The sequence below is a fragment of the Rhea pennata genome, chromosome 2, assembly GCF_028389875.1.
Source record: "Rhea pennata isolate bPtePen1 chromosome 2, bPtePen1.pri, whole genome shotgun sequence".
Lineage (NCBI taxonomy): Eukaryota > Metazoa > Chordata > Aves > Rheiformes > Rheidae > Rhea > Rhea pennata.
In genome coordinates, this window is record NC_084664.1 from 56,297,048 (window position 1) to 56,324,471 (window position 27,424).

The 27,424-nt window shown below is 41.6% G+C and overlaps 1 protein-coding gene and 1 long non-coding RNA gene across 6 annotated transcripts in view; one reads left to right on the forward strand and one right to left on the reverse strand.

Moving 5' to 3' along the window:
• Positions 1–468: 468 nt before the first annotated feature.
• On the reverse strand, positions 469–13,302 carry LOC134136171 (uncharacterized). The gene is made up of 3 exons (XR_009957443.1): positions 13,141–13,302; positions 10,960–11,112; positions 469–635 (listed from the first exon to the last, which is right to left on the reverse strand). It is a non-coding gene; the product is annotated as an uncharacterized LOC134136171 (long non-coding RNA).
• An 893-nt stretch (positions 13,303–14,195) lies between these two features.
• Positions 14,196–27,424, forward strand: part of CDK13 (cyclin dependent kinase 13) — a 53,867-nt gene continuing 40,638 nt past the window's right edge. For all 5 annotated transcript variants that reach the window (XM_062569578.1, XM_062569581.1, XM_062569582.1 and 2 more), the window contains exons 1-2: positions 14,196–15,571; positions 25,607–26,212. In XM_062569578.1, coding sequence (XP_062425562.1) covers positions 14,346–15,571; positions 25,607–26,212 — 1,832 coding nt within the window. In that variant the 5' untranslated portion in view covers positions 14,196–14,345. The remainder of the gene's footprint in view (positions 15,572–25,606; positions 26,213–27,424) is intronic.

Below are 27,424 nucleotides of genomic sequence, written 5' to 3' on the forward strand. Positions count from 1 at the left end.
CAGTAGTTTTTTGTTGTTGTTGTTGTTGTTTTTGTTTGTTTGTTTGTTTTTTAAAGAAAGAAAGGAAAAAAGCACAATCTATGCTAGCACTTTCATCTACCCCAGCCATGGGGAAGCTGCGGTAGCACCTATGTTTTCTCCACTCCTCTGCCTTCCTCTGCATACAGATCTCATTTCTCCCTGAAAGCAGGGCAGGGGATAAATGACTATGGCCTGTGAGCCACTGATGATCTTCATGCTGCCTGCTGAGCTTGTGCTGTGAGGCACAGAGTAAAGAGGGGAGGGGGAAAGTTAGCAGGAGAAATCTCATCAGCAGACCATTACAGCTGCAAAAACAGTCATGTCTTCTCTTTCTGCTGAAGCTCTTCAGAAAGAGCTCAGATTGCAAGGTAGTGAAAACTTGCTCTTTTCCCGTGTTTCCCCTGAGAAAGATGGATATTACCTGTTTTTCACCATCGTCTTGTTCTTGACTGACAGTAGGATCTTGACTGGCATTAGGACAATCTGTTGGTTGTCAATATCCCAGGTGGAGAATCTCTCAGTAGGATGGGGCCAGAGCCTCTTGGACGTGCTGGTTGAGAACAGACGCACAATGATGTCCAGCAGTTTAATAGTAGTGTCTTCTGGCCGCTGTCCTAAAGATAATGAATCATTTGTCTTCAGCTGAGTTGAACTTGTCTAGTATGTTTCTGTTATAGTTATTTTTGCCTTTCTCTTGTTTTGTGAAGAAAAACCTGTGAGATAGGGTTTTGTTTGGTTTTCCTTTTTTTCTTTCTTTTTCTTTTTCTTTTTTTTTCTTTTTTTTTAAAGCAACAAAATAGGGTATCTGTTGGCTGAAATGCTGCCAGACTAATGTGTTAAATATTAGTCATCTCTAAAGAATGATCCTAAACCAGTAATCCTTCTGTTTTATCTGATAACTGCCAAAATGCCTACTGAAATAGCCTAGGGAAGTGTCAAAAGAGCAGTTAAAAATAATCTACCATTTCTACGGATAGCAGTTGGCTGTAGGCTGTGTAACTCCGGTGAGAGTCAGAAGGACTGACTTGAAGCAGGAGGTGCTAGCTGCCCTGAGCTGCTTGTGACAGACTTAGGCTGCATCTAATAATATGAAGGCAGCTTGGAGAACCTGCCTGCCCACATGCTGTTAGGTGAGGAGCAATTTCTCACATAGGAGGAAACTAAAGGAGATGATGGAAAGCGCAAGTATTTCTGTGCTGCAGCATTGTTTAAACCCGTAATGCAACAAGGATATTCTTCATCGACTTCCCCAAACTTGATAAACACCCTTATCCCTTGGCTTAGTAGTACCTACAACGTGGGTGTTAATGCCTTAGCCCAGATGCTCCTACACAGAGGACAGTGGATCACAGACACCTAGCTGTTCTTCTGATGCCAGTTGCTTTTGTTGTATTAAAAACAGATCACTGCGTGTTGCTTCCGCCTTCAGGAATGACAGTGGCTGTCACCAGGGCAATGCACAGTTCTAACTGGGATGATGCTGGGGGCCCTTGCGGTGATGCTGTTTGCTGAAATCAGCAGATGGAAGAAACCATGCTTAGAACAAGTTGCTTGCTACAAGCTTGTTTATCATTAACAAACCTCTGGTCATATGAGTAGTCTTGTGACTATGGAGCACAGCCGAAAAGGTTGGAATAGTTTTCAGTACACCTTATGTATCATTTCTGATGTTAAGATCTTGATCCTTTTGGATGGAAAAGGAGATTAAAAAAAAAAAAAAAGTATTTACCTCTTTCATAGTAGAACTAGGCTATCCTTCTTCCACACAGAAATGCTTATTGCAGTTGGTTGTAGTTATTTTTTTGGCAGAAAAAAAAAAAAAGAGAAAAGCAGCAAGAAGAAAGCACAAAGGCAGTTGTGTCTGTCAGTTACTTTCGTTCCTGGTTTTTTCGGGATGCTTAAAGTAGCATCTCCTGCACTTGCCTCACAGCTCAGGAAGGTGATTGCACCAGACACACTTAACCACAGTCTGCCTTGGATTTCAAGGCAGGTGCTGCTTATTTGAATGCAGAGTTTAAGGATGCTCATTGAGTTGGCTGCTTCCCTTTTTCCATCCTGTGTCTTGGAGGAGCAACACTGAGGTCTATGGAATGACTCTAGATTTACTCGGTGGAAGTTATTTGCAACAGCAGAGAGCAGAGTTTACTTTAAACCTTATTATGGTTATCAGCCTATGCTATTTCAAGCAATAGTGACTGTGGTGTTGGTTTTGGTTGCAGCAGGTAGCTCTGCAGACTCTGCTGAAGATTTCGGATTGACCCCAGATCACTTGCATCAGAGCTCTGCAGACACACAGAGATGTTATGGTAGCACCAGGTAGCAAATGCAGTGTCCTTGTCACAACAAAAAACAGGCAATGCCAAGAAATGTGAAGAAAAGTCAGGTAACAGAGCAAAAGACTTTTCAAGTCTTTTAGGAGGCTTGAAATAATGCATCTGCTTTGAAACATTTACGACTGTTACTTTCCTAAAGTGACAGACGAACCAAAGAAGGACCCGCGTAATTTTCCTGCGATCTTGGGATTTGACTAATAATTGGATTAGTCACATTATCGCTAACCAGAGTGGGCTTTGGCCTCTCCTCCTTTCACTGACATACAAGGATTGCTTTCTGGATCTTAGAAGCTCAGAGGCAGAGGTAGGCATTTAAACGCTAGTTCAATGGTTTTTAATCTCTGATCTGCAAACTACTTCTACAAGCCCATGAAAAAGTAATTAAGGCTAGTACACCTTCTGAAGGTTAAATCTTCTACAAAAAGGTCCAGAAACTGGACAGAATTTGAAAAAACCCTGCATCCGCCTCCGTAGGTGCAAGCTTGACTGATATGACTCTTTTGCAGAAGTCAAATGTCTTGCACAGTTCTGATTTTCCTGCAGAATTCAGATTTTGTATTTGAAACAAAACATTAACTTCTATGGGTGTACACACAGATGAGCAGAGTTAGTAGTCTTGGTTTAAAGTGGCTGTGTCCAAAGACCGTGTTTATTTGTGTAAAGGCAATTCATCATCCAGGCTTTTTGCAACTGCCGAAGTGGAATACAGAAAAATGTGAAACAATAACAATATGGAACTATAAAATAAGACATTTTCCGGTTAATGTTGAAAGGACACCAGCTGCAAGAACAGAGAAGCAAACAAGCTACTGCTACATGTGGCCAGAGCTTTTCAGAGGAACAGATGAAAAATTGTTTTCAATTTGAGCAAGTAGGAAGAACAGAGGTTTAAGGAAACTTCCTGTGTGATTTCTCTCTTTGAGGGGGAGGCTGAGTTGGCTTTCCTATTACACTACAGTTCAAGGTCATTTTATCATTCATTATTTTCACTATTTGCCTCTTGTTTGTCCATCTCTAGAATGAGGTGGTTCAAGTTTGGCTAGTCAGTATTTGAGAGCACTCTGAAGATACGCTTCACAGAGAGGACAGGCCACTATCAAGGACCAGGTAGTGTTAACTTATTCCAGGCTTGCAGAGAAAGGAAGCACCACAACAGCACAGATAAGGAAGAAATGTTGTAGCAGTGGCCTGAGATAAGGAAGTTTTCATGATTAAACTATTTGGTGTTTTCACAATATCTCAAAGTGTAGTGTCTGTAAAAACTCTCAGATAGAAGATCCGTTGTGCCTGTACAATGCAAGCGGGTAAACAGAAGCGAGTGCCTTTTTAGAACGGAAGAAACTGGTTTAAGTCAGACCATTGGTGTCTTAGGACCCTGGGCATAAGGCACAGGACTTTGCAAGGCAGGTTTTATTCTGCAAGCATGAGACAGTAGTCATTCTCTCAGTGCATATCTGAACAGAAATACAGCTGGAAATTAGGGTCTCTTCTCATTTGCACTGGCATAATTCCAAATTAACAAAAGCCTTTTGAATTTACGTGGCTGTACCTAAGTTAGAACTACAATCCAGATGACTGATAATTTGAACAGCAATGTAAAAATGACTTCTGGAGAATTTGTTCACATAGGGAAGTTATACGTGACTGACTGGAGTGTGTATTTAGAGCACATTACGTTAACCCTCTGTGAGGATGTGTAGCACGGGATTCATTTCCACTAGTTTATAAAATAGCCTTCCCCTTCTGAGCTATCTCATAGTTTCTGTTTATAGTCATTGCGGAATGACTTTCGGGACATGATATGTGCAAAAGAGAAACTAAAAACATCTTTTATCTTAACATCCTGCTTTTCTATTTTTATTGAGACTTCTTGTACTTCTTTACCCTCTTGACGAGTAAACTGTTAGTGTTTTAAGCATCCTGTGATTGCTAAATAGGTGTGAGGGTCCTATAAGCGGCCATGAATTCATTCGTGACTAATGTGGTCAAGACTTTGCACTGGAGCTGCACTTCTGGCTGCAGGCTTGGATTCCAGGCTGCCTTTGAAATGCAACTTGATTAAATGGTGTCTGCAAAAATCCACATTTTTAATCCATAAAATATTTTGTTCATCTGTCCTCTGAGGGCTCCTGTAAGCTTGGACATTTAAAAAAATAGTTTTGGTCATATGAAAATATAGGCTGTTCTTCTCAATTACTGTTGGAAAAACGGACAAATTAGTGAGATGACCTGTTGCATATCATATGGGAAGCTGTATGCAAAAGCTAGAAATAATTCTATGGCTCTCTTCACCTTCATTTATAGATGTCTATATTCAGCACTTCTGAAAAGTTAACCCCCTCAGCTTCTGAGGCAGAATCTCGTCCTTTAATTGTAGAATAATCATATCACCTTCCCAGGAAGTACGAAGTTGTTTCAAAAAAAAAGTTACATTTCGCTCCCAAGTCTGGAGGGAGAATAGCATGAATGGCATTAGTTTACTTTCAGAATGGGAGCTATTCCAAGAGCAGTAAATCAGAGGCCATCCCCACGGGGGCGCCTGGAGGATGAACAAAGATTTTGCAACCCAAGTGCTTGTAATGATGCAGTCTCTCTCCTAGCTTCATGTTCTTTGCTATGCTGACCTCTAGGGAAACTTTTCTGCAAATCAGTTTGCCAAAGTATTTGTGTGGGAAACTATCTAGTAGCTTAAAGCTCGTTGCTGCCCTTTTCACGATAAGGGCCAGACGCTGGGTGGCAAATCTGAAGCAGGCCTTCGCATGAAGTTGCAAGCGGTTTTGCTGCTCCCTCCGCTGGTTCCAACACGCTTGAGTGACTCAAAGTCTGAGCACATTTGGGCAGAGTTCAGCCGGCGGAGGAAATGCATGCTGCGCTAAGAAACGACATGTTTGTTCTCAATATTTGTGGACTAGGGAGATTAGAAAAAAAAAAAAAAGAAGAAGAAGAAGAAGAAGAAGAAAAGAAAAGGGCCCTGAGGTCTGAGGCTGGGTGGAAGCAGGGCAGCACATACATTTTCACCCAAAGCTGAGACCATTTCAGCAGCAGATGAAGTTCTAGCCTGACAGCTTTAGGAAGAATATATAGATTGTTCTCCCAAAGGAGCTAGGGCTAAGCAGTGACTATGCAACTTTTTCCCATCAGCGGGCAAGGGGTCTGTCTTAGCAGGGATGTTTCAGGGGCTGAAAAGCTAGAAAGCTCTATTCAGACTAATGCCAGTTAGAAACAAAGCCCAAAGAAGGGAAACAGCAGACTACAGGCATGGAAGATACATTTTTTTCTCATTTGTTTTGAAAGAACCACTTAGAAGAGAAGATGAGATGATAGGAGAGACATGCATATACTGTAGGGAAAAAAAGTCTTAGGAGGTCTTGTTTCTTCTTCTCATAATATTCAAGCAGGGTAATTTGCTGGCAATTTTAGATTAAGAACATTTTTTCTTCTAGATGCTAAAGGATGAAGATAAGTCTTCCTTGCTAACAATGACTATTCTAGAGCAGTGAGGTCTGTATCTCTGATGTAGCATGATTCATGCTCCTTCTTGAGCTATTCTCTCAAACAGAAGATCTGAGCACCATCCTAATGTGAGGGATTTGCCACATTTCCAGTGTGGAAAATTCACTACCGTACAAAATCAGAAGAGGCAAATCCCTAACAAAAATTCATTAGTTATGATGATATAAGGCTGGAAAGAATCTTATTTTTCACAAAGCTCAGGCTTCTACTAGCATAAACAGTCGCATCAATCTTTTATGAATGATGAAGTTCCTTTGATAAACTGATCAAGCTCTGTTCCTTGCTGGGTTTCCCAATTTGGTTTCTTCTACTAGCAGATGACTCCAAAATTTCCAGCCTGTGCTTATGGATGGTTTGTTATAGCTACTTGCACTGTCTTTGAGTGCAAATAGTTCCTCTTTTGAGGTGTTTGTCTCCTTTTCTACCCTCAAACTAATTTTACAGAGCAATGAAATTTCCTGTTAGTCTTTGTTATGCTAGACTAACCATGCTCTGCTCATCTCCTCCTAAAAACATGATCTCTGTACCACTGATATACTTGTAGCCTATTCTGCACCTGTTGTGATTTGACTTAATCTTTCTCTAAATAAGAATGACCAGAACTGATGCAGACTCAATGATTTATCAGTGACCTAATGATGGTGGTATTTTTTCTCAGCTCTTCTAGAGTGTGGGCTGTATTTGGCCACATTCACTGTTAAGTCCCATTGTCTCATGATCAACCAACACATAAATCTTTATCCTTCTCTGTCTTTTCCAACAGCTGAGTTCACAGAAACATTTATTCTGATTGGAAAGAAAAATCATTGAAGTATTTAATCTAGCTAACTTTTCCACAATGCCTTGGGAAACTTGAATTATTGTACTTCGGTCTCTAGACAGTCTTAGGACAAAACACGGATTCTGCCTTTTCTTGACTGCAGCTGTGCTATTAACAGAGAAAGACAGTGCATTTAGACCTCAGACTATTTTTGTAAAATGCTTACAAGAAATATGAATGTATGGAGTACTTCAGAGAGTAAAAATAAGATGTCTTTTATGCCTAACCAAAAAAGAAAAAAGAAAAAAAAGAAAATCCAAGCTCTATAGGATGATGGTCTGGTTAAATTCAGGTCAGATATTACAAACACCACAGAAATTTTAATTTCCAGCTCTGTGTGTGTGGGGGGGGGGGAAACTACATTTATTTAAGAAATGAAGCAGGTTGACACTGGAAGACTGGAAACAAAACTAGGAAGAACTCTGGATAATCCTTGCTGCTCTGGAGGAAAACAAACAAACAAAAAATACAATGCAAAGCTAGCAGGTCAGCAACCGAGCCCTGAGGAATTCTGCTCAAAAATAAAGATTCCTAAACTGCTGAAAACTTTCACAAACTATCTTTCTCTTGAGGGATTGCCAGCCTGTCCTGTATGAGGATGCTGCTGCTAGGGATTTTACACATCATGGTGACAAAGACAGGATATGAAAACTTTAAAAAAAGGAGGGAGGAAAATGCATCCAAAACCTTAACAAAAAAGGGCAGGTTACACTGCCCATGAAGTACGTAGCCAAGTCTGCTTCTTAGCGCATGAACAGGTCAGTATCAGTTTGTATCAACAATATCATATCAAAGAAGGTGGATAGTCATTTGGAACAAAGACCTTGGGCAGCCTTGGGGTGCTTTTCCAAATCCAACAAGGTACTTGAGTAAACCCAGAGCATGAGTTAAAGTGTTTGTTTAAAAATATGTGTATATATATTTTAAGTTATATAAGGTTTAGCCTAAATTCTCTCCCTAGCTGCTAATCTCTTCTAATGGCTCATTTTCCAGAGTTGGCATCCAAATACTTTTGGAGGTGCTGCCATTCTGAGCCTCAGCTTTCCAAGTACATTTTTCTGTAGCATTTACAACTGTTTTCATGCACTGTGCATAAGATAACACCTTGCAAAATAGCAGATATCTGCAAAGACATAGTTCCTAAGGCACGAGGTTTCAGTTTGTTTCAGACCTACTAACTCTGGTCCTCCTCGTAACACTGATTCTCACAGTGTTGCAGGAAACAGCCAAAATATATCTTTTAACCTTATTTTTGTGCTCCTTTCCCTCCTGTGCAGTCTTCCCAATGAAGTCCTGTGGAAACAAGTTGTCACACATCTTAGGCTTTGCGGCTGTTTGGGAAGCAAGCAATAGGCACAGTGCCACCAATAGCTTCAGCGCTTCTCAAAAATTCAGTTCTCTGAAAGGCATCTGTTTCAGGTATGTTTTGTAATGCCAGGACCCTATGGATTTCTACAGCTTTTCCCTGCTGAATCCAGAGTGTCTGCCACTGTTAGCCTCAGAGCTGCCAACACTGAGATGACTGCTGTTGGCAAATCCCTCTACAGTCTGGAGCAACCAACTTACAGGCAGAGAAAACTTGCTGCTGTTAAAAGCCTGGCTTCTGGTGAAAGCGCTCCTCTTGCTAGTCGTGAGGCTTGTGCCACATGCAAAAACCCCAGAGCTCTGCTGTTAATCACACAGCTCTTCCAAATCATATATATTTGCTCCAGAAATGCTAGGGAATACTTGGGAGTAAATTAGAAACTGCAGCCTGTATTGAACCGGCCAAATCCATCCTGCGTAGCTATCCATGGTCTCTAGAACTGCTTCTGTGGTGAAGGGTTTCCGGCTTTGGTTGGGCATTGCCTATTTGGTTGTTTGGGTGGTTTTGGTTTTCCGTTTTTTTTAATCTCAGAAGCCTGATGTGTATTTGTTTTGATGAGTTTGCTTTTCCGTGTGCTACACAAAACACTCTGGAGAACCTCTTCGTAGCTGTTGAATATTCACAGATGCAATGAGCAGCAAAGGGTATCAGCAAAGCTGACGTTATGGGAAGAAAAGCTATTTGACAATGTACCACAGACTAAATCAGAGAAGCGTTGCACTTCGGACAGTGAGGACGATATGAAGTACGCTGCTACATCTAAGTTCTTGATGCACATCATTTTCATGAGTAAATGCAGCTCAAAGAGCATATGCATAATGCATTTACTCATGCATTTACTACATGTACCATGGGCTAGGTTACAGTAATCCTTCTTGGCCAGTAACTTCCTCTCCCGAAATGGCTTCACCATTAAATGTAGGTTGAGTTTTACAAATCTTGCGTCTCTTTGTGATTCAGCAGTGACTACCTTCCAGATTCCTAACATCACCCAGCAGGCGGGCCAGTATGTGAGGATCTTTCCTTCATCAGGCTGCGGGAGATTACTAAAGAAGAGAAAAATGAATGAAGGTGTTCTCTCCAAGACATAGGATTTAAGAGAAAACATGAAGGGAAGTATGTGCGCATGTGCACGTGTGTAATTAGAGAATCGTGTAATGAATGCTTTGATTATAGTCTTTGGAAGAAATGTGAATCAGAACAGAGAGATAAAGGGTGGAGTAAAATAGCAGAGCTGTAAAAGGATTGCTGGAAGTTGATGATGTAGTGAACTTTGAAAGGAGGGATACTGCTGCTTTGCTCTGGGGAAAGGGAAGAAGCCATTAGAGGGATTCAAGAATCTAAGTACAACAGTAAAAAAGAGATTTTATTTTGTTTTGGTTTTTTAGACATGTATTTTGCACTACACAGTTGGCTAGTTAACAACAATTAGACTGCAAGGTGACCAGAAGACTATAAAGAAAGACAGCAAATTCTTAAAGCACAGGGTGACATTCAGGATGGTATGTTAGATACACATAACAAAACAAAATTGGTTGAGAAGCAGTGCTAAGCAGAACAAGGGTGGAAGTATAGGCAGCTCAAGCTGTGAAAGTCAGTAAAATCCTGAGAAAATGAAAGGTAAAGAGGGTAGAAAAAAGGGAAGAGAAAACTTGAGACTTTATTGGAGTCTGAAATCAACACTCCAGGAGGTAGGAGGAAAAATAGAAATATGCAAAATTGAAACTAGTTTCAATAGTGTAAAACATCAGAAAATGCTTATTTTTTGGGAAATAATGAAATGGCTTTAGTGTTCAGTTAAGCATGCCTTGCAGTAGGGATGTTTTTATCCAAGGCTCTAACCCAGGTAGAGCTCATATACTTACAAGATAGATACAGACACACGTAAAACCAGGAAAATTCACTCTCACCTAGACTTTTGTAAACTGCTTTCCAGAGCACTCTCCTCGTTTGCACAGTTACCCTGCCTTGATTGTATGATGCTTTTTTTTTCCTCTAGTGACTATGCTCACTTAAGCAAGTCAGAATAGTAGGTGAAAATCACTTACCCTTGCAAAACTCTCTTGAGTTTTAAGCATTACAAAAAATTTGTATGCATTCATTATTGCAGGAGACATAATAGGTTTGACTAAATCTTCAATGCCTTGCGTGGCTGATGCCAAGGACAAGGCGGGCAAAGTGCAGGATAGCCCTACACTGAAGGCTGGGTTAGGCCTGTTCTGCTCTGTGGTGTAAAGAAAGAGCAACATGTCAAAATTTGAATTAAGGCTGTTTTAGCCTAAGGATTTAAGTCGTTCTCCAGCATCTCTGCTAGCCTCTGCACTGTTGCAAGAAAGAGCCACGCCCCATACTGCTGATCGGAAAGGTTTACTTGTAGGCTGATAGTTGCATGGATTTGCTTGCATTTTGGACTTCTCTGTATGTTTCCAAATTCAAGCAAGCATGCAAAGCGAACCTCCAGGAGGTAGCTTGTGCTCCAGTTTGAGGTGCTGGCTGAGCTGTAGGAGAGACAGAAGTGTGCTGAAACAGGGCAAAAATAGGCTCTAATGAACCTGAGTTGCTGTAGACAGCTGCCTTAAAAATCTTGGGTGAGGGGGCAGAAAGGCTAAGTTAAATTGTTTTTATCTGCATGGGACTGCTGTCTTTTTTCCAGCAAAATATGGGACAGAGAAATACCTTGATGGGCTCTAAAATGAGGATCTTTCGTTTCCCTGTTAAGTGGGTGCTGGATCTCAACCCAAAGCTTTATTATTACGGAATTTCCCAAGTGCTTCAGCCCACAGTAGACAATGAACGTTATCTGTTCTGTTCTTGGTTTCAGCTGTCACATTAAGAAAGAAGATTGCCTATGTAGAAATAGGCTTTTCGCTTATGAAAAAGAAATCTGTCTTTAGTTCAGTACTCACTTGTGAAAACAGTTCAAATCATGATCACGATGAATTCACTGGATTTGCTTTGATGACTGGGTTTGTAGGGAACTAATAGTACTTAGTATCCAAAGCAGGAAGGCTAAAGGGCATCACTTTCCCCAAGTGTGATTAGGCCAGTCTGTATGAGTTCTGTAAATGAAGAAAAAGTTTCAATTCCACGATCTTGCTAAGGAAAACAAACTCTTTATTTTAGATATGTAGGAGACTGATTTTACCAGAGTTACCTGCAATTAATTTTGATATGAAATTATTGGTTCGCTTTGCAGAACAAATGACATGCAGAGAAGGGAGAGCTTCTCATATGAGATTCTCTGCAGTATATAGCCTTCTAAAGTAAAGCAAAGATGATAATCTCAAATGTGCTTTATGTCTGTTGTTAAAAGCAGTCAGACCCAGGAAATACCTACTCTGAATTGCTTTAGTAATACAATGCACCAGCACTTAAATTCACATAGACTTATGGCAGGTTTGTGAGACAGTAGCGCACTGTTTTCTATGGGGAAAAATAAATAATAGCTTATCACACATTTTATCAGCCACTAGGTTTTGACATTCTCCCATCCTGCTCGCAACTTCAGACAGATATTGCAGTGACCTTCTTGCCCCAGCCCCCCTGTCCTATATGGCTGCATTTTCTTTAAACAGTTCTACACAACAAAGAAAAGACATTTTTCTTTCCCTCTAGAAAAGGGAATGTGGCTGTGCTACACAGTTGCAAGAGTTACAGAAAAGAATATCTCAGGGAATCAACTCTAATCATGTGTTTGCAGCCTGGAAACATCTTTACAGGCTAGGGCAATTCCTACCGAAGCAGACTTTCATACAGAGATTTAGCATGATGAAAAAGTTGCACACAGGATAGCTTTAGCAAACTTGGTATCTCACAAGTATTTAATTAGGTCAACTCAACTGAATACTCCAACACAAACTCACTTTTAACAGGCCTTTAGCAACTTTGCCAGTCACAGACAGCAGCAATGACCAAGCAATTTGCTAATGGGAAACAAACCTTTCTTTGCAGTATGTTTACATCTTCTTGCATGCATCACTAAACCTTGTCTCTAACCTGCTGCCTTCTCTAAGAGAAAAGACATTTAGTCCATCAGCTGAAAGTGTTCTTTTGTTTGGTTGGGTTTTATTTCATTTTCCGGCTCTAAATACCTAAGGAAAGGGTTTGAAAGCCTGTAATTGTTCTTTCCTCTCTCACTTAATCATTCTGTACATTCTGGTAGGTACATTAATTATATTAGTAATTTTCAATCAAAGTTGCTTAATTTGCAGTATCTTACTGGAATAGTTTCGATATCAGGTTAACAGTCAATTTGACTAAATGGAGAAACTTTGGATCTTTTCCTTGAAACACATTTATAGATCACATATCCATCTGCAGACCCTCAGGCCTGTGTGTGCATCTGCGCTTGCTGCAGTTGTACCTGGGCCCTGGATTTTAACCTGGTCCCCGTTCCCCATCTTCCTGCTATCACCATCTAGGGGCATGTAAGGCACATGCAAGGTGAGGTGGCTGTGTGACTGCAGAGTCTTCTCTAAGGCTAGCTACCAGTTAGTTGGGCATTTGCTTGTGCTGCACTTGTTTAGAGGAAATACGCTTGCTCCCACATGGGGTCAAAACTTGGTTATTAAATGTCATTTATATGAAAATTTTTATTTGCATAGAATTTATGATTGAGCTAGCTAGTACAAAGTTTAAGAGCTGCTTCTTATGTGAGTGTGACTGGGGTGTCTTTTTGTAGCTGAAATAAGCTTTCTTATATAGCACAATTCACTTTAAAGGAGACCTCAATAGAGCTCCTCTACTGAACTTTGCTTTTTCTCGGGTGATTTATGTCTTTCGCTGTAGAAATGCGCTTAAAACTCTTAAGATTGTTTTGACTTCTTCATATAAATACATTCCCCCTGCAAAACCAGTATTCCATCCACAACAGTTCACTCCAAGGTCTTCTAAAGAGTGTCGATTCTTGGAGCTTCATAGTGACACATTTTGGTCTTTTATGTTCTAAGGATTTTTTTTAAGCCATGAAACCTGCTTATAATATTGCCATTTGGGGAAGGTGGAAAGCTTAAGCGATGCCAGTTTCTTTGCCATGTAATTACAGTCTCCTTAGGCAACGTGTATGACCTCAGTGGGGTCAGCCCTACCTTAGTAGGTGTGGAGCTGCAGTGAAGTCTAAGACTGGTTTGAGCGTTACGAATTTTAAACTGGATTCTTCGATTCTATCCATTTGCCCACGGGGCTGGTGTGCCTGCGCCGCAGCAGCAAGTGGAGCCTCCACGGCTACGACGGCAGCACGGGGCCCTCCAGCTGCCCCACAACAGGGCTCCGTGAGAGTGCGGGCCCGTCCGGCGGCCCCTTCAGCGCACTGCAGGATGCGGCTGCGGCGCCTCCCGCCCCGCCCGGCTCGGCGGGGCGCAGGACGAGCTGGGGCGGCTGCGGGCCGCAGGCCGCGCCGCGTCGCCCTGGCAACGGCGCCACCGGAAGTGGCGCGGCGACCTTTGACCGCAGCGCCAGGAACTGGCCGTCCGTCGTGGGGCGCACGCAGCGCCATTACCGCGAGACGCGACGCGACGCGACGCGACGCGACGCGACGCGACGTGGGAGGGGGGACAGGAGAGGCAGGGGGAGGGGGCCGGCGCGGCGCTCTCGCGAGACTTGGGCCGTCGAGCAGCGCCGGCCCCGAGCGGGATTGGCGAAGGCGCGGCGGGGCCTGGCCGCCGGCCCCGCGCATGCGCGCCGCGCCGCGCCGCCGGGCCGCGTCCCCGGTGCGTGTGTATGCGTGTGTCAGCCGCAGGCAGCGCCGAGGCCGCGCGAGCGCTCCGGGCGGCCGGTGACGCGGGACCGGGCCGCGGGGCCCCGCCGGGCAGGGTAAGGGCACTGCGGGCGAGCGGAGCCGAGCGCCGCCTCGGACGCCCCGCCGGCCCGCCGCGGCCTGACCCCGCCGCCCGGCCGCGGGAGGCGGCGGCGCGGCCCGCGCCCGGCGGCCGCTTCCCCCCGCTCCATCCGCGGCGCACGACGAGCCCGCCGCGGCCCGGCATGGAGTGAGCAGGCCGCCGCCAGCAGGCACTTCCGTATTGCGGGAGGCCGCGCCAGGCGCCCGCCGTCCGGCCGCTCCGCTCCGCCGCCGCGGCCTGCACCCGCCCGCCCCGGCGGCGGCCCCATGTGAGGCGGCGCGGCCGGGCGCCGGCGGAGCCAGCGAGGGGAGCGAGCGAGACCCCGCGGCCGGCGGGGCCCGGTGTGTCTGCGCGGCGCCGTGTCTCCATGGCGCCGGCATCGCCCTGAAGGCGGCGGCACCGGCGGCGGCGGATTCCCTAGGCCGCGTCCTCGTCCTCGGCCTTGAGTGATCTCGATGCCGAGCACCTCGGACGCGGCGGCTGGCGGGAGCGGGGGCAGCCGGGGCTGGGCGAGCGGCGGCGGCGGCGGGAGCAGCAGCAGCTCGGCGGTGGAGGCGGCGGCCGACAAGAAGCGGCTGCATCACCGGAGACGGAAGCGCTTCGCGGCCCAGCCGCAGCCCCCCCCGCCGCCGCCGGCCCCTCACCCGCTGCTCTTCCCGCTCCTGCAGCCGCCCCTCCTGCAGCCGCCGCTCCTGCAGCCGCCGCTGCCGCCGCAGTCCCTGCTCTTCCTGGCGGCCACCGGCGCCTCCTCCTGCTGCGGGGACGGCGGGGAGCGGAAGCGGCCGCGGGGCAAGCGGCGTTCGGGCTCGCGGCACAAGCGGCGGCGGGGCCGCGGGGGCGGCGGCGGCGGCGGCGCCCAGGAGGCGGAGAAGCGGCGCGGTAGCGGTAGCGGGGGGCTGAGCACCCTGGTGGAGGAGTACGACGACGTGAGCTCCCAGTCCGAAGGGCTGGTGGGCAGCGGCGCGGCCGGCACCGGCGGCGCGGGCAGCGGTGGGGGGAGCCCGGCCTCCTCCTCGGGCGGCGGCGGCGGGAGCCAGCGACAGCGGGGCGAGTCGGAGCGGAGCAGCCGCTCACGCCGGGAGCACCGCAGCAGCAGCGGCCGCTCCAAGGAGCGGCACCGCGAGCACCGCCGGCGCGGCGAGGAGAAGCCGCAGCAGGAGGGGGCAGCGGCCCGCGGGGGAACCGAGGCCTCCTCGTCCTCCTCCAAGTCCCGCAGCCGCCACAACCACACCGGGGGCCAGGACCGGGAGGGACTCAAGAGCAGCAGCGGTGGCGACAGCCGCAGGAAGGGCTCCCTCGCCTCCCCCGGCAGCGGCAGGAAAGAGCGGGAGAGCAAAGCGCACCGCAGCCGGACTAAAGCGGCCAAGGAGCCGCCCTCGGCCTACAAGGACCCGCCGAAGGCCTACCGAGACGACAAGCCCGAGCCCAAGGCCTACCGGCGGCAGCGCTCCTCGCCCAGCCCCGGCCGGGATGACAGCCCACCGCTGCACCGCTCCTCGCAGAGCCAGCGGAGCCGCAAGTCGCTCAGCCCCCTGGGTGGCCGCTCGCCCCTCAGCCCCTACAGCCGCCGCCGCTCCCCCAGCTACAGCCGGCACAGCTCCTACGAGCGCGGCGGGGATGTGTCGCCCAGCCCCTACAGCAGCTGGCGCCGGTCACGGAGCCCTTACAGCCCTGTCATCCGGTGAGTGCGGGGTGCGGGGGCGGGCGGGGGGCTCGGCGGGGAAGCGAGGGGAGGGGGGAACCCCGGCCCGAGCTGGAGGAGAGACTCTCATGGAACAACAAAAAAGTCCTCCTAGCTCTCTTGCTGCCAGAGAACTGGGGTGGGAGGGAAGGGGGCCAGGACACATACAAAGGTCTTCCTGTCCTGCCTGGGGAGAAGGGGAGATGTGAGGCTCTTCTGCAGCTCTTTCTATTTCCGAGAGACTCCGTAGCTCGGAAAAATGCTTTTCAAAGCATTAAGCAGCATGAGAACGTTTCCAGGCAAGCATGCCTTGAAAGCAACTCTTGGAGAGCAAGGCTTTTCAAGGACCAATTTTGTTTAAGTTTTTGTTCATAAAATGTGCAGGTTCCCAGGTATGTTTGTACATAACCTGTGGAAAAAGTGCGTGTTGAATACTTTTGTGCTTGGTTTAATCCCTTCTAGTCTAAAGAGGAAGCAAACTGAGAGGCAATTCACATTACTAGTGTTTCTTGTTCCTCAGAGGTCTATAGAAAGATTTAGACTTCCTGTTTTGCTACGTAAAGGAGCTAATGTCCAGTTTTATTAAATTGCTTTCATGCTATACACAACCTATAAAAACATCATTCTCTTTTCCCATTAAAGAGTAGGTTAGCATGTACTATACATGTTGTATTTGATGTGCTTGCAAAGAGTTTGTTACTGTTAATGGGAACTCAGAATGTAAAGTTTGACATTGTTTTTTCTATGTAAAGCCTAAAAAAGTCACAGCAATGTGGTCTGGATCTCTATAATTGGACACAGACAGTAATGCAGAATTAGAGCACTTTAAAATATTTTAACTTTAAATTCACAATGGTTTTGACGTATTTGGTCAATTTGTGTTCATAACTAAAGTCTTCTATTTCCTCTGTTTGAACCTGACTGTTGCCACATTGTTTACAGGCTGCTTGTAAACTTAAATTCCTATGTGAACTTAGATTTTTAAATGTATAAGGTGATTTGCCAGTCCGTTGGTAGGAATTTATTTAAAAGGCATTATCTGGTAGGTTGTGTGAGAACTGTTTTCTGTTGTTTCTAATTTTGTATCAGTTACCATTTGTAATGTCAGGCAGTGTATCCAGTGAGAGTGATGAAGCTGTTTCTGTGTTTCACTGACTGTCAGTAAGGTTTGCTGTTCTGGATGTGCATCAGACGCAGTTGAAAGAATGAAGTAATAAAACTGTGTCCTACTTTGTTCAGAGGGATAGAGCAGAGGTGCCTTTGCAAAAAATGATGGTTGTTCTGAGGTATGGTTATATGGAATAATTTTGTAAACAATAGAGTGTTTCAAGCAGAAAATACATGAGTGGTCTGAAAAAAGAGCAATTTGTTGTTGTTGTTCCGTGAGAACCTGTTACAAGTGGCCAAGGATCCTTTATTCAAGAAGATTTGAACAGTAGAATAGCAGGAACGTTATGGGAATATTTTGACAAAATAATCTGGTTTCCAGAATGTTTTCTGTAGAACCTTTTGTCTTTGAACAGGAATGCTAACAGTGACAAGCAGAATGATATATGTGAGGTCTGCACTTAAGAACAGCCATATTAGACTGATGGTCCAGTTAGTCTAGGATCCTATCTTAAACAGTGAATAATGGTGTTATAGTGGAAGGTGCGGAGGATTTTGTAGTGAGTAGCTACAGAACAAAGTGCAGGAAGTATTTTCTTTCCTGTCGGTAGTGGGGCTGTGATTTGAAGCTTTTTTTTTTTTTTTAATCCTTTTTTTGTCGTAAGTATCTAAAGCTTTCTTGAGTTGCAGATCTGTTTCCAGGAGTTAGCTTTATGACTTCACTCCTTCCTTCCTCCAGTTAAACTTTAATTTGTTAATTTGTTTCCAGTCTCTTACTATATATAGATAAATTATTTTGTTAACTAATGCAGATTGTCAGGTTTACTGGAGAGGCATTGGAACGGCTGAGTGAAATAAGAGGTTGCTGTAGAAATCAAGGTCCATTTGTCCTAATGCATCATGAATTTTGAAAATGAAATGAAAATCAGGTGTTTTGATCATTGTTCTGATCATCCTGCAAGTCTCTTTTTACAGGAAAAAGAAAAAGAAATTGAAAGTGTGAAGACAAACTTCATTATTCTTAATGTTTGCCTATTGTGGAGAAATGCAAGTTTTTTTTTTTTGTTTTTATTTTTTACTCCCATATGGCTCTTATGCATTATTTATTTTTTGTGGTGTATGGGGGGGGAAAATAACCTAAAAATGGAAGATCATTATATGATTGTCTTAGTTACTCAAAATTGTGTTGCAGTTGTTTATTTGTTGCTTGAGTTGGTGGTGGTGTACCACAAAAACTGAAATTCGTTGCTATGCATTTTACATAATAATATGACAGCCTTAGACTTGAGAGAATATTGGTTTCATGAGGGCAACAGCTTCATACAGCACCTGTCTTCTTGATCTGGATGATTTAAAGACTTAATTCTGGGCTTGTATCCAGGTATAATGGTGTCAAGACAGTAAGAACTTTGTATGTTACTAGCTGTTCACTGACTGCAGGTCTGACTGCTGTTTTCATTCTGTATTTCATGTATGAATCTCCAGTAATTATATATTAATTATCTAGTTATTTTGGTTTGTAGAAAATAAGAATGAAGTGGTGCTAGTGCGCTTGGAAAGCCTATGTATCGAGAATCCTGATCTTTTTTCATCCAGGTCTCTGAACTGCTCAGTGAGAAGCTTCTAGAAAACAGTAGAAGAGAAGCAAGTTTTCAAATCTTTTTTTCTCTAGCAGCAGTAACAGAGATGCAAGTTCGAGCTCTGAATCAGTGCCTCTGATTAGTGACCTTTAGTGGTGTTACCTGGTGATAGGTTCTGAATAGAAGCAAAGGAACTAGATGTGTTTTGTACTTGGAAAGTTATCCTTGAATGGTAAACTACTTGCCTTTGCCTTTATGATAGCTGTGACTGGCTATTTTTCTATGAAAACTGATTGTTTGAGCTGTTCCCACTCATTGGACAGTGCTTTTCCACTGGCTGCTGGTGAAGTTGTAATCCTTCGTTGTGCGAGTCAGTTTAAATATTACTTTATGAATGAAAATTGACCGTACTGTCTATTTTTGACTGACTTGTATTTTCTCGTGAGTTGTAGCGCAGTTGTTCTAAAGTAGCAGATGTTCGTTTTCAAAATGGAAATTCTTCCGTAATACCAAAATACCATAATACCAAAAATACTACAAATGTATGAGGTATTTATTTCTCTACCCATAAATTTTTAAAAAGCTTATGATACTTAAAATATATATACATATGCATGCGCACACACACATTGTACATATATGGAAAGATATGGATGTCTATCTCAGCATGACTGGCAAAACAAACAGGCATAGTCTCACTTCAGAAACCAGCTTAGGATGAAACTGTAGGAAAAGAGAGTTGTTTCTCATCAATTCAGTCAGGTCATATGCTCTGTGATCGCACATTTAAGTTAGTCAGCTGTATATGCAAGTAATCATATTTTTCTAAACTTGATTACACCTACCCATATGGCTGGATAAAAGTAAGTAGGCAGAGCACTGTTAGCATAGTGCTACTATATGCATGGATCTTATTTCTAGAAAAATACAAGGCTTCTTTTCTTATTGGTATTATCAAGCCACCTCATTCTGTAGCTGTAGTTGACCCGTAGCAATGAGGTGCTCTGAAATACGTACCACTTGTGAAACCGAAACAAGCATAGGGAAAATGGTAAAATACGTATTCAAGCAGTAAATGCTGACTTTGCAGGAGAAGCCGTGGCTTCATACACTAATACAAAAATAGAGATGAGGCCAGTAACTCTGCTTCTGGATTTAAAGCAGGAGAGATTGTTGAAACTTTTTTTCTTTCTCTTTGATGAAAACTTTCTATAGAAAAGCTCTTTATTCTTGTTTTGTAAATGTGTTTTGCAAAATTTTAAATGTGAAAATATACATTTTCATCAATGAGAAATGAATCCAGTATATATTGAGGCTGTGGCCCAAGTACGTATTCTCAATTTATTGAGATTTGTTTTGCTAATTGGTAGCGAACTTTGCCTTTTGCCCAACCACAGTGACATGCCTTTCTCTTTCCTCTTCTCTTTTTCTTTGCTTATTGTGAGAAGACACTTCATTTAAAAATGAAATTTTAAATGCATTTAGAGCACAGAATTTGAATTGACTTTCATTTTTGCTGGTTGTTTGTTTTGTAGACAGAGTTGTCAATTGAGAATACAAGGTTATAAAGTAGATTTAAGACAGAAATAAAACTAACATTTAGAATTTTTCAGTATTCCTACAGTATATGTATTAGAGAACATTTTAAAGATTTATGTTTTGAATCAGCAAAACAAGTTATGTAGTCCTCACACACCCAGCAGCTAAATAGGTGGTTTCTCGCACAGGTGCTTTAGGATATAACCCTGAACTAGGGGCTAGAGAAAATAAATTAATGTTATCAAGTGAGAGAACACTTACTGTTGTGAATTAAAGTTTGCCTGCTAGTGCATCATGGAAAAACTATAGTATGATTATGAACTAGAATGTCTTGTCAAGGTGGTTTAAGTTACTGACTGATTATAAATGTCTTGGAAGATCTGTGGTAAGGCCAATTGATTAAATTTAGGTCTGCCTTTTCAAATATGCTGTGACCTTACCATGCGCTGGAAGATGGCAGCGCTTACACAGTATTATAGCATTCACTGTCAGTTAATGGTAGTGTCGGGCTATAACATTTTAACCTCCTTTTATTCAGTTTCTTATTATTCCATTCTTATTCTGATGAATTCCTTTATGCTCTGTCTTGTCTAAAAGTACACAGGGGGAGGACAGATCAGTTCCATCGCTGAACTCTGTAGACCCTGATTTGTTCTGAGTATAATATGGTTTGCACTTAGGTAACACACGTAATTGGCTCCTAGCACTTTGGATTTAGCTTGCTCTTAAAGCAGTTAAGAAGAGAAGAGGTTTTCAGATTTTACAAACAGGAGAAGATAATGCATGACTCTTCTGATTTGCTCTTTTGTTTTTAAAAGTGTGTATGAAGGAAATAGGAAAGAGAAGCAGGCAGAATAGAGTGGCAAGAAAAAATATTTATGCTAAATGAGACCTGTGTTCCTGGAAATCCATGTTTAACGAGTCATTTACTGTTAAATTCATTTAGGAATCTACTGATTGATACAATTGATATGTTAACAAATGAAGTGTAATAAAATGTGTGGAGAGGAGGAGGAACTTTTTGTGATACTTTCGAAGCTTGTAACTGATATCTTAAGAGTAGGATTTTATACAGTGAGTAAGAACACTGCATAAATTAAGCAGAGAAAAACAGTCTGCTTTATGAAATCTGTGATATTAGGCAAAAAATATTATAAAGAAAAAAAGCTTTGCAACCCAAAACAACAAAAGATTTCTTACTAAAAAAATCTCTGCCTGTCTTTTTGTTGTTGTTGTTGTTGTTCTAAAAATGGGGGAGGGGAAGTGCTGAGTTTTGGCTTCGGAATGAATTACTTGTTTCTAGTGCTTTCTTATTAAATTCTTTAATCTGTTTCTCATATATGTTTTGCAGTTAATGTATTTTTTCTGGTTTCATTTAATAGTTAGACTTGATATTATGTAATTATTTCAATGGTTTCTTTTCAGCTAATCTAGTTGTTCTCCTAGTCTCTTTTGTTGCTGTCTCCAGGAAAGAAAAAATGTGGTTTTATGTCAACAGAACTCAGTTCTAATGCAGACTAATCCTACTGATACTTACAGTTTTTAGGCAAATCAATTTTCTTATGTACGTTTGTTTGTTTTTCTCCATGTATAATACATATTGAAAGCTGTATGTGGTTCAGAAGTGGTTATATAAATACCCTGAAGTTTGGCAATTTTGTTCCATGTAGAGATACAAACCTGTGTGAAGTGTGATAGTACAGCAATAGAGAATGCTTTGTATTCATGGTGCTCGCAGAAAACAGTTGACAGCTAAGGATGGCAGAGGTACTGGTGAATGAGGCAGAACTGTCGGATGCAAATAGGAAGGAGCATTGGGGGAGATTTATCTGAAACAGTGACTTTTTAGAGCTGCGCGTGTCCAGAAGTTACCACAAATGCTTTTGTTTGGGAGATTTGGATGTAGCCCTTTATGTTTATTATACCCCCAGTCTCTCAAGACTTGGGCAAAAAAGCTTGGGTTTTTTGTTTGGTTGTGTTTTTTTGTTCAATTTATGTACTGTTTGCAACAGATCTTTGCGTTTGTAACAACTATTCTTTTGTTATATTGTTACTTACTATGTTAAAAACCGGTTATCCTAGCTAAAGACAAAATAGTTTGGGGGCAAATAAATGTCCGGCAAACTATTAAGTAATACGCGCACATGTAAACACATGTGCACGCACATATGTTCAATAGAAATCTGTTAGAGGATTTAGAGAGTATTGCGTATTTCAGGTGTTTGTCCTGGTATTTTTCAGGGTATTTTTTTTCAGGGTTAGTGTCCCCTTGTCTTGGCAGACATAGGCTGTTGTGTGAGCTCATTTCTGTGCTGTTTTGACTTCATGTTTTATTTCAAATGAGCATTAGCTCTGAACAGTGTTACTTGGCTGCTTTTACATATAGGGCAAAATCTTCCCCCTCTGATGTAAATTCAAGAGTATGTGCTTCTGTAGGAAAGCTTTATGAACAACAGTAATTTTGGTTTTGTGCCATTTTTATAGAAGGATGCTTGTACTTAACTTTTGTCTAGCCTGGAATTTTCTCTCTTGACTTGTGAACTAGCACTGGTAGAAGAAAGTAAAGATTAAGTATTTGGAAGAGTAGAAGACTCTTAGACTGCTGAAAACATTGTTCTTCATTATTGTAACTTGAATAATTAGCATTTTGACAAAACTACCTTCTACATGAGATTCAACATCTGTGTTCAGTTAAAGATGTTACTGTTTTTCTGGAGCTCCCCTTCACCTAGCCTTGTGGGCAGAGTATGGCATGGGATTCTTGCAAGGGTCTTTGGGATGCCTATGGAAAATTGGTCTTGTTAGCACAGGTATACATTATCTAATGAAGCATACTTTTTGCCAAGATAAGATTAAATCTTAAATAATCAGTCTTACAATCAGACATAGTGTTGCAGCTGACAGTAATATATTAAGCTGCTGCAGTTCTTTTCCAGTGAGTGTGGAATTATGCCCCTATTCTTGCATGTGACAGAGATGAGTTTTCTTTATATTAGGCATTTTTTTTAAGTAGATTTCTAAATGAAGTAAACCTGCTTTTGAAACCTCTAGGGCATGTTCTGAGTTTAAAAATGTAATATAGATAAGGCATGTTGCAATGAGGTCGTTGAGATGGAGGTTCTGTTCAACAGCTTACTGTTTTCGGTTTATAATAGCTAATCCAGAACATCAAAATACGCAGGCAAATGTTTTCAAAGACACGTCGGTGATATGCTCACAAATGATACGCTGTTTGTAGAAGTCTGTTTAGGACTAATAGGGCTTATCAGCTTTTATTTGATGCTGGAGCAATACAATTATACCAAGTTTTACACTCAGTGCAGATCTGTAAGCAGTATCCCTTTTGCTTGAGATAATAATTCCTGTCAGAAAGTGAGATGACAGTGCAAAGAGAGCTCTGGTCTTGTGTTTGTAGTTCATATATTATCGGGGTGATCTCAGCCCTCCCTTTTCTTCCTATTACCCATCAGAACTCTATATTACGGAGGATTGTATACATTTTATTTCAGTTTAGCTAAGCCTCAGACTTTTCCAAGAAAGTCCAAAGTGTGGGATTTGATATTTGGATTTCCAAAATAACAATGAGAGAAAGAACGTAAGTGATATTTTCATTAGAGAATAGAAATGAGTTTTCAAGAGAATTTTTCATGCCAGTATTGTATTTTTATTTGGCTTTTGATGGACAGGGGCATGAATATATCTTTCAAGAGATGTCATTTACTTAAGAAGGCCTAAATACTGACTAAACATTTAGAATTAGAAGCAGAACAAAAGCATAACATCCAGTTATCCAGAATCCAAATGCTATTTAGTCTATTCTTTCACTAAAACCAATACCAAACTCTTTATTCTTTTTCTTTTCTTGAACCAAAAGCTTTTATTTTGTTTGAAAGTTAAAAAAAAAAAAAAAAAAAGGGGGGGGGGAGTTTATCAGACTTTGTTACATTGTTGCACCAGAAAATCCTATAAAACCTGCTTTTCCTGGCAAAGAATTGAACTGTGTTAAGGCATCAGCCTCCAATATTTATCCTGGTATGAGGTTTTTGCTTTTTCTTCTAAGTGTCTCTATGGCTATTTGGCTCAATTTTAGTTTTATTTATAGTATTTTGAAGCTTCTGGTACAGTATATCATATACAAGCCCACATGCTGTTTTGAATCACTCCTACATAATCTTGATTTGACTTGACTTCTTATTTTGTTTTAAAAAATCCTTTTTATAATGCAAGAGAAAAAATTGTAAACTTGGAAATTGGCAAATAGTGCAGCAAAGTAGAAACATTTTTTTTTCATAGTTATATATGCAGTTAAGTATAAACAGATAGTTATTCAGTCAAAGAACTGAAGTGTAATTTCCTGTGTTGATGGTTAGAATTATATTAATTCAATTGTTACTAACATTAAGCATGATATAATGATGGATAGTCCTGACTGAGATGATTGTAGTTTGATTGCAGTTGGCTTTTTTTTTCTTTAAATTTTTGGCAATTTTCATACCTTGATGCTATCTTGTGAACGTTGGAAGTTCCTGTATCTTGGGGAAATGTTATTTTCCCAATTGCTTGGGTTTCACCCCACTCCTCTTCATCAGTGTCCAAATAATGGATTGACTTTTTTTTTTTTTTTAAAATCCTGAGATCACTTTTTTCCACTACAAGTGACAAGAAAAGTGTTTTTTTCCTTAAGAAAATAGATTTTCTCTAAACATGAACCAAGATAATACTTATAAATCTAGTAAATATTTTTGCTATTTTTAATATGGCAATATGAATTTAAACAATTCATTATTTCATACACTGATGTATGATAGTGGATTAGGCTATTTGTTCTCCTTTTTTCCTGCCCTTCATCTCAATTACAGTTTTTTCTCACTTGCTGTTAATGAAGAACCAAATCAAAACTACTCAGCAAATTAGGATCTCCCTCTGAAAAATGGAGTAGAAATTAATTCATATTAATAGTATTTTAAATCAGTTAAAGTTTGCTGCTTGTAACAGTTAAGATTTTCTCCCCTCTCCTTTTGTTCTAAGCTATTTTCTTACTATGATTCTGTAGACAACATAGATAAATTGTTTTTTTTTCCTTTCTATTAATCTGGCTTCTAATGCAAATGTAGTGGAATGCTGCTTGCAGATTATGTTTGCTTATCAGTAGATGTAAAAAGTAAGTGCAAGGAACTCTCTTTTAGATGAAAAAAAGAATACACTTAAATTCTGAAAACTAAGATTTATTGCTGTATTGCATTCCATCTTTTAATATGCAGTGTTATTTCTCAGGTAATGATAGTCGTAAAGTAAAACTTAAGTTTCTACGCTTACTGCTTCAGTACTTTTTTTTTTTTTTTGTCACTTTGGAACACATTCATTTTGTTGCTGAATTCTGGATCTGTAGGCAACTGAATATTTCCAGATTTTAACAGATCAATGTTGCATGTGTTAAAGGAGATTGTAAATTGCGTAGCATCAGATATTCTTTAAAGTAGAAAAATATTTCTAACATAGTGAGGAAAAGGGAACAGACATTTTGCAGTTCTTTAATGGGAGAAACCTCAAATCTAAGAAAGCTTCAGCATTTTCTAGCAACCTGTTCAGGTGTAGAATCTTAGCTTTTTAACTTCATAGTGGGATTTTTTTGTTGGTTTTTTTTTTTTTTTTTTTTTTTTTTTTTTTTTTGGCCTCACCTTTCCTATTTCATAGATTTTTGTTCATTCTATATGCCTGGGGATAGTGGTCAGCAAAAAAAAAATGCTGGTCAAAAAAGTAGATACTTGACTAATTCTTAACTTGCTTGTTCTCTACTCTTTTGAATCAGGAGGTCAGCAAAATCTCGAAGCAGGAGTCCATATTCATCAAGGCACTCAAGGTCTCGTAGCAGACACAGGTTATCTAGATCCAGGAGTCGTCACTCAAGTATTTCACCAAGTACACTGACTCTGAAGAGTAGCCTGGCTGCTGAGTTGAACAAAAACAAAAAAGCAAGAGCTGCTGAAGCAGCCAAAGCCAGTGCAAAAGCTTCAAACACTTCTACACCTACTAAGGGAAGCACTGACACTGCTGTAAGTGTGCCTCAAGTGAACAATGTGAAGGACCTGAAGAAAATAAAAACTGAGCATACACCTTCTCCTACAAGCGGTGCAAATTTGAAAAATGATAAGGCAAAAGCGAAGGTCCCTCTTCCAGAAACAAAAGGGGAGAATAATTTAATTGCAGAGAAAATTACTAAGCAGAAAGCTACAGCAGTAAAAGAGAATAAATTAGCTGCTGTAAAACAGCAACCGGCCACTGTAAAAGAGAAAAGCAAACCGAGTGCACCAAGTGTAGTAACCAAGGAGAAGGATCGAAATGTTGCACTACCAACTTCCACACTGCCACCCTTGCCTTTGCCTCCCATGCTGCCTGAAGATAAAGATCCTGATAGGTGAGTTGTGACATAGCTTTGATTTGGGGGTTTGTTTGTTTGCTTCTCTTTTGTTTGTTTGTTTTCTTTAAAGAACAGATAGGTGTAATCTCATTTGCTGGATCAGACGATGCATTGGGTAGATTGTTCTTGCTTTTTAGTGCTTTAAGATGGTCTTTGTTAGTGAATTGAAGGAGTGTGATGTTAAAATGAAAATAACCTACTGAAAATTTTGATGAAAAAGGAAGATTTATTCCAGGAGGAATCTTTCAATAAAAATTAGACTGAAGAGTTGATTTAAAATTGCATTTACACAATAGCTTTAGGAATACTGCACATGTAAAATTTGATATTTCAAGTTAAGTGCAAATGTACATGCTTATAAGAAAAAATATGAATTCAATAGCTGTATCTGAAAAAACTTTCTCTAATTTTCTGGGGTTTCGGGCAAAGTTTCTCTTCTCTTTGGATGGGCAGTTGTTTTTATAGCTGAGCATTATTTTAGTGCAACTGATTTCAGAGATCATTATTGTTCTGAATGTGTATATATAATGGAAGTGAGGTTCATGGCTTGTCACTCCTCTTCACTTCTACAGCCTAAAAGCTTCTCTGTAGTGAAGAAATTCCTATCTATATCCCAAGCGTTGTCTGAGTTTAGACTGCATTAAGGCTCTTTGTAGTTCTAAAGGAGAATGTTTGCTATTATTTGTATTAGTAAGTTAGGCAATTGAGCTGTAATTTACAATTTGTCTTTCGGTTTTGGTATTGACTTTCAGGAGAACTGCTTTTGATACTACTCATAATATGAGTGTCTCATGTATATGAGAGATCATCATCTCACAACTTGTAAAATAATTTCTTAGTGTTGAAATAGTAACTCATAGTGTGATACAGCTGTGTAAAAACTGAAGCTGTAAAAGAGATTTCAAAACATTATGAAATACCTTATTTCATATCTCATATCTGTGAAAGTAGTTTCTTGTCTCCTCTTTGAAAAGTGTCTGGTATATGATTAGTAAAAGTTGTTATGAAGAGGTGTACATGCTTCTCTTTGTATTTATTAGCAACTTAGTGCAGAGAGTTAAACATTAGAATGCACAGGGTTTGATGGATAAATTCAACCTAACGAAGCATTAGACTTTTTTTTTTTTCTTAGTAAAAGAGAAATTGTTTCTTGGCTCTAGCAAATGTCATTTCAGTTGTTCAGGATTACATCTATGTGGTGGATGCAGA